This window comes from Balaenoptera ricei, chromosome X (genome assembly GCF_028023285.1).
Source record: "Balaenoptera ricei isolate mBalRic1 chromosome X, mBalRic1.hap2, whole genome shotgun sequence".
Classification (NCBI taxonomy): Eukaryota; Metazoa; Chordata; class Mammalia; order Artiodactyla; family Balaenopteridae; genus Balaenoptera; species Balaenoptera ricei.
Window position 1 is genome coordinate 27,924,414 of NC_082660.1, and position 7,077 is coordinate 27,931,490.

Here is a 7,077-nt window from a genome sequence, read left to right on the forward strand (position 1 = left end):
GCCTGTAATTTTATTTTGCCTGTGAGAGGCCCTATAACAGTGCTTAAATCTCTGCTCTGGCACCAGATTGCCTTGATTTTAATTCTGGCCCTGACACCTTGTAGCTCCGTGGCTTTGGGAAGTGTATTAGCTTCCTATTGCTGCTGAAACAAATTACCACAAATTTAGTTGGTTTAAGGCAACATAAATTTATGTTACAGTTCTGGAGGCCAGAAGTCTGAAATCAGTTTCACTGGGCTAAAATCAAGGTGAGATTCCTTCTGGAGACCCTAGGGGAGACTATATTTTCTTGCCTTTTCCAGCTTCTAGAAGCTGGTTACATTCCTTGGCCCCTGGCCACATCACTCCTGCCTCTGCTTCCATCTCCTTTCTGACTCTCATAAGGATCTTTATAATTACATTGGGCAAATCCAAATAATCTAGAATGATCTCTCCATCACAAAATTCAAAATTAAATCCCATTTGGAAAGTCCCTTTTACCATGTAAGCTAACATCTTCCCAGGTGCTGAGGATTAGGACATGAACCTCATTGGAGGCATTATTTAGCCTTTCACAGGACAGTTACTCAAGCCACCTGTGCCTCGATTTCCTTATTTGTACAATGCGGACAATAGTCTCTGTGAGGTAATCCTCCTACGTGAACTAATTCGTGTAAAATGTTCGCTTGGTACATGATGAGTGTTGGATGTATCAACTATTATCTACCCCTTTTTAAGATAATGTGGGATAACTTCAGGGTTAAGAGACAATATAACGCCAGCACCACCCTTATTCTCTCTCTCCTAGGGAAGCCTGTCCTCACTCTCCACCCTGAAGCTGTCTCATTATTTTCTGCATGTCCACATTTCTTGGCCCAGATTCAGAACACTGGATGGGTCACCTGGTCCACAACAATAATATATATTGGAAATGTTATCTCATTGTCCCCTTCATCATTTGTTGTTTCCAATATTCAAGCTACTGTTTGGGGTACTGTTACTGCTGCTTCAGCAATCTCCCTGCTTGATGAACCCACCAACCAGCCTCGCTGAAAAACCCGGCCTGCCTCAGTCCCCTCCTTACGTTGCCAGTGCTAGTTACTTCTTATTGTGTTTCATTTTATTTTCTTCCTAACAATGATCAGAATTGGGTATGATTGATTGATTTAGTTATTTGATGCTTGTTGATTCTCTCTCCCAACTAGTATAAAAGTCCCTTGAGGGAAAGGAATTAGCCACGCTGTAGCCCAGCAACTAGAACAATGTCTGGCATACACTAGGTGCTCGAAATTATATTTGTTGGCCAACTGTATCTTTAGCGAAAGAGTAGAAGGCTGTAGCTCCTACTCTCAGCACAGAGAGCAAGTGTTCCCACACAACTGTGGCTGCACTGAACATGGAGAAAGAGAAGTTAAGAGGCCCCGTTGGACTCAGAGCTTTCTGGAGGCCTTTTTAAATTTTTAAAAAAATTTTTTATTGAAGTATAGTTGATTTACAGTGTTGTGTTAATTACTGCTGTACAGCAAAGTGACTGAGTTACACATATATATACATTCTTTTTCATTTTCTTTTCCATTATGGTTTGTCAGAGGATATTGAAAAGAGTTCCCTGTGCTATACAGTAGGACCTTGTTGTTTATCCATCCTATATACAATAGTTTGCATCTGCTAATCCCAAACTCCCAATCCATCCCTCTCCCACCCCCCTCCCCCTTGGCAACCACCAGTCTATTCTCTGTGTCTGTGATTCTCTTTCTGTTTCATAGATAGGTTCATTTGTGTCACATTTTAGGTTCCACACATAAGTGATATCATATGGTATTTGTCTTTCTCCTTCTGACTTCACTTAGTATGATAATCTCTAGTCGTATCCATGTTGCTGCAAATGGCATTATTTCGTTCTCTTTTTTTTTTTGGCTGAGTAGTATTCCATGGTATGTATGTATCACATCTTCTTTATCCATTCATCTGTCAATGGACATTTAGGTTGTTTCCATGTCTTGGCTATTGTGAATAGTGCTGCTGTGAACATTGGGGCGCATGTATCTTTTTGAATTAGAGTTTTGTCTGGATATAAGCCCAGTAGTGGGATTGCTGGATCATATGGTAGCTCTGTTTTTAGTTTTCTGAGGAACCTGCATACTGTTTTCCACAGTGACTGCACCAACTTACATTCCCACCAACAGTGTAGGAGGATTCCCTTTTCTCCACACCCTCTCCAGCATTTGTTATTTGTAGACTTTTTGATGATGGCCATTCTGACCGGTGTGAGGTGGTACCTCGTAGTTCTGATTTGCATTTCTCTAATAATCAGCGATGTTGAGCATCTTTTCATGTGCCTATTTGGAGCACCCACCCCCCCGCCTTTCTTGATACACAGAGTGCTACACGTGCTGTGGTAAAGTTACAAGAGAACTAGGTTGACAGCCAGAAGACATGGCTTTGAGTTTCGGCCCTTCCACTCTAAAGATATAACACTGAAAAGTCATTTAACTTCAGCCTTCACCATTATGGAATGGGAAACAATTCTATAAACCAGTATTAATGTGTACAGCCTGTTTTAAGTCATTCAAGGGTTCTTCTTCTTATTTCTCTCTCAATATAGCCCTTTACAGAAATGTTTGCTGACCTCTTTGCTACATCGAAAATATAAAGCAACTTAACACTCATTAAGTTCACAGTTACGAGAACTTTACACTCATCCACTTTCTAATGATTTAACATTGAGCAAAGCATTTAACACTATGTTAGCCTTTTCAGCTATGAAACCAGAAAAAAATGCTATAAACTATTTTAATATATGTATCCTAGCCCTGTATAATTCAAGGGTTTTTCTAAAACTCTTTTAACTTATCAACTATATATTTTTAAAATCCTAGTAACTTAAATCCATTTTTTGTGACTTTAATCATCCACACCTCGCACGTATTTGATGCTTTTGACTTTGACTTTCAGGCATTGTGTCACATTGAAACTTCAGTACAGTGCCGAGAACCATGAACATGTAATATATTGGTTATAATTCCTGTTCTTTCCCAGGAGCAGTCTTCTGACTTTCTTACTTGTGCTTTTCTTGAAGTTGCGATCTTCTGTTCGCAACTCTGAAGGACTTTCTAGGTTCTTTGGATTGACTGTTTTGAAGAAGAGATTACCTGCTTGTCCTTCATAAGTATTCATCCTTGGAAATGTCAGGAGAAAACGACTTCATCTTTCCACTTTCAATTTTTTTCCCTGAACGAATAGCTCCCGAGAAACAAAATCATCCAAACAAGTGCAGAGATTCCCGTCAAGTTATGCCAGCCTGCTGGTTGCTACAGGGTTAGTGAAGACATAACCTTCTAAGGCAGGCACAGGCTTCTTCATTTGATTTGTTCCGTGTCCTCAGGTCACCATGACAGCTAGACAAAAGGACACTCATCACCTGCACCTGTCATGTGCTGAGTTTGTCCACAACTTCAATTTGGGTATTTACACTGAGTCATTGTTCGATGACCTTGGTCAATTGGACACCTGCTCTGTAGAATCCATTATCTGTTCCAACTCATGGTGGGAGTAAAGCTGCTCTGCCTGGCTGAATGTAACCTTCAACTTCAAAGTAATGCAGTTTTCACTAAAGGATGGAGGAGTGAAGTACACGTGGGGATAAAGCTGGGTAAAATTGTAAAACTGAACTTTGCACAGCAAGCGGCTCTTGACCTGGAAGGCATGGCGATCTGAAACCTGATAGGAATTATCAATCCAGGCTTAAAAGAGCTGGAGTGCCTCAGAATTCAGTTCCTTCAGTAGACAGCTGACAGGGAGTAACAATAGTGTTTTCCTTACTTTTCAATGTATATATTGGGTAAACACTATTGTAGAAAAATAGTGGCTGATAAAATCCAAGAGATAGCCTCCCTCCTATTCCTTTCCAACACCCAGAATGTTGAAAGCTCTATTTATGGAAGAATTAATAGGCTTTAGCTGCTGATTCATGAAACCCTTAAAGAAGATCAAGTCATCATTATTTATTTCCTTCAGACGAGCTACAAAGAAGGCAATCCATTGCCTTAGGGGTCACATAGTTGCTGAACTGGAATAATGACTCATACTCACGGTAATTCTGAAATGTTCTAAAATCAATTTTCTAAATCAATCGAACAACCACTCCGTTCAAGGAAAAACGTTCATCAAATCAATTAATTTTATTGCAGCTACCAATTTTGAATACATCCCAATACCAGATGTTGATCAAATTATCTAGTTAATAAATTCAATTGACTGGCAGGTTTCAAAATGATTGCCCCATTGGTTAGCAAGCTATTAAAATTGGTTTGACTGGTAAATTGGGAAATCGTTGCTCTATTGGTTCACATAGCTATGTCCCCTAATGATGATGGTAATTTTAGTTACAGACTCCCCGTGTATTGGGATCTGGAACTGGAGTAATATCTCTCTTCCTGGAAATAGCTTTCTTTTCTCCACAGCCATTATATCTAGAGTGCCTTGTACATTCCCTGGCATACTAAAGGCACTAAACAAACACCCGCTTAATGAAACAGAGTGAAGTTTCTTCCACATCTACAAATCTTTTAACTTCATTAGGTTGCCCAAACTTTTCTTCTTTCCTGTCACTGTATGGGTTTTAACAATCTTGCCAGCCCTGGTGGAAAGACCCTAGGTCCCTTTTGCCAAATACCAGCTACCTGTTTTATTTTATTTTTTTAAATTTTATTAGAGTATAGTTGATTTACAACGTTGTGTTAGTTTCAGGTGTACAGCATAGTGATTCAGTTATACATATATTCATTCTTTTTCAGATTGTTTTCCCATCTAGGTTATTATAAAATATTGAGTAGAGTTCCCTATGCTATATAGTAGGTCCTTGTTGGTTATCTATTTTATATATAGCAGTGTGTGTATGTTAGTCCCAAGCTCCTAATTTATCCTCCCCCCACGTTTCCCCTTAGGTAACCATAAGTTTCTTTTCAAAATCTGTGAGTCTGTTTCTGTTTTGTGAATAAGTTCATTTATATCATTTTAAAATTAGATTCCACATGTGAGTGATAGCATATGATAGTTTTCTTTGTCTGACTTGCTTCACTTAGTATGATCATCTCTAGGTCCATCCATGTTGCTGCAAATGACATTATTTTGCTCTTTTTTATGGCTGAGTAACATTCCATCGTATACATGTACCACATTTTCTTTATCCATTCCTCCGTTGATGGACATTTAGGTTGCTTCCAAGTCCTGGCTATTGTAAACAGTTCTGCAATGAACATTGGGGTGCATGTGTCTTTTCGAATTATGGTTTTCTCCAGATATATGCCCAGCAGTGGGATTGCTGGAACATATGGCAGTTCTATTTTTAGTTTTTAAAAATATTGTTTTTAAAGCATACTGTTCTCCATAGTGGCTGCACCAATTTACATTCCCACCAACAGTGTAGGAGGGTTCCCTTTTCGCCACACCCTCTCCAGCATTTATCATTTGTAGACTTTTTTTTTAATGTATTTGTTTTCCTAGTTTATTTTTATAAGAAAATTTACTAAACTTGAGCATCAAAAGCAGCTGGGATTTTACTTATTTATGGGAAATATATTTGTACAAGGGAAAAAAATTAACCCAGTTGTCTAATTATCATGATTTCCCATGAGAACATTACTTATGGCTTTGTGTGATGACTTTGAATCTGGGCAGAGTGAGACTAAGGAACTGATTCTCCAATGACGACGTTAACAACCCTTCCATCAATCTACCTCATAATCCCGGCCCCAGTAACAGACTTTAATCCATAGATTAAACAGATTTGCCAGCATGTCAAAAAGAACCTTTATTCTGTTTATAACAGCCTCTTATGCTCTCATGCTTTCTTGCCAGATGCCTTTGGAGCAGGTGCTTTCTGGGCTGGAGCTTTCTGACCCTTCTGAGATTTTGGAGGAGGTGCTGCCTTCTGGCCTGCAGCTTTCTGGGCAGGAACCTTCTGGGCTGGAGCCTTCTTACCTGTGGCGGTCATCTTTTTTGCTAGAACCTTTGCAGCAGCTGCCGTAGCTGCCCCCTTAGCAGCAAGTACTTTCTTGGGAGAAGCCTTCAGGAGAGCTGCCTTTTGAAGTTTCTTAACTTCAAGCTTGATTAATCTGTTCCTCATTTTCCTTGCCTTCATGACTTTATAACGATCAAAATCTGTCATCTTGGCTTTCTTTTCTCTGGCTTCAATCTTCTTGGCCCACCTTGTGGCTGCCCACTTTGCATTGATATCTGCCTTCTCCCAGGCTTCTCGGACATACTTCTGGCGGGCACCGTGTGGGAACCTGAGGATGAAGTCAGTGAGCTGCATGCATTTGAAAGACATAGCCTGTCTCCTTACTTGAGTGCAAGGTCCATCCACCAAAGCCCTGTTCTGATCAATAACATCTACAATCGCGACCAACCCCCCGGCATGAGGCCCAAAGGAGACGTAGGCCACCCAGCCAACCTCCACGAAGCGCCTGAACACCATATTGGCGGCATTCGGCGAAAAGCCATTTGTAGACATTTGATGACGGCCATTCTGACTGGTGTGAGGTGATACCTCATTGTAGTTTTCATTTGTACTTCTCTGATATTTAGCAATGCTGAGCATCTTTTCATGTGCTTTTTGGCCATCTGTCTGTCTTCTTTGGAGAAATGTCTGTTTAGATCTTCTGCCCATTTTTTTATTAGATTGTTTTTTTTTTTTTTGACATAGAGCTGCATGAGCTGTTTGTATATTTTGGAGATTAATCCCTTGTCGGTCACTTTGTTTGCAAATATTTTCTCCCAAAGGGTTGGCTTTTCGTTTTGTTTATGGTTTCCTTTGCTGTGTAAAAGCGTTTAAGTTTAATCAGGTCCCATTTGTTTATTTTTATTTTCACTACTCTAGGAGGTAGCTCCAAAAAGATATTGCTGTGATTTATGTCAGAAAGTGTTATGCGTATGTTTTCCTCTAGGAGTTTTATAGTGTCTGGCCTTACATTTAGGTCTTTGATCCATTTTGAGTTTCTTTTTGTGTATGGTGTTAGAGAATGTTCTAATTTCATTCTTTTACATGTAGCTGTCCAGTTTTCCCAGCACCACTCATTGAAGAGACTGTCTTTTCTC

At 39.7% G+C, this 7,077-nt stretch overlaps 1 protein-coding gene across 1 annotated transcript; it reads right to left on the minus strand.

Annotated features, from left to right (window-relative positions):
- Window positions 1-5,776: 5,776 nt before the first annotated feature.
- Window positions 5,777-6,466, minus strand: LOC132357310 (large ribosomal subunit protein eL14-like). The gene has a single exon (XM_059910680.1). It carries the CDS (start codon window positions 6,455-6,457, stop codon window positions 5,822-5,824), a length of 636 nt encoding a protein of 211 aa, XP_059766663.1. The 5' UTR covers window positions 6,458-6,466; the 3' UTR covers window positions 5,777-5,821.
- Window positions 6,467-7,077: the final 611 nt, after the last annotated feature.

Coding starts and splice junctions, on each gene's coding strand:
- LOC132357310 (XM_059910680.1), bottom strand. CDS start 6,457: ATGGTGTTCAGGCGCTTCGTGGAGGTTGGCTGGGTGGCCTACGTCTCC.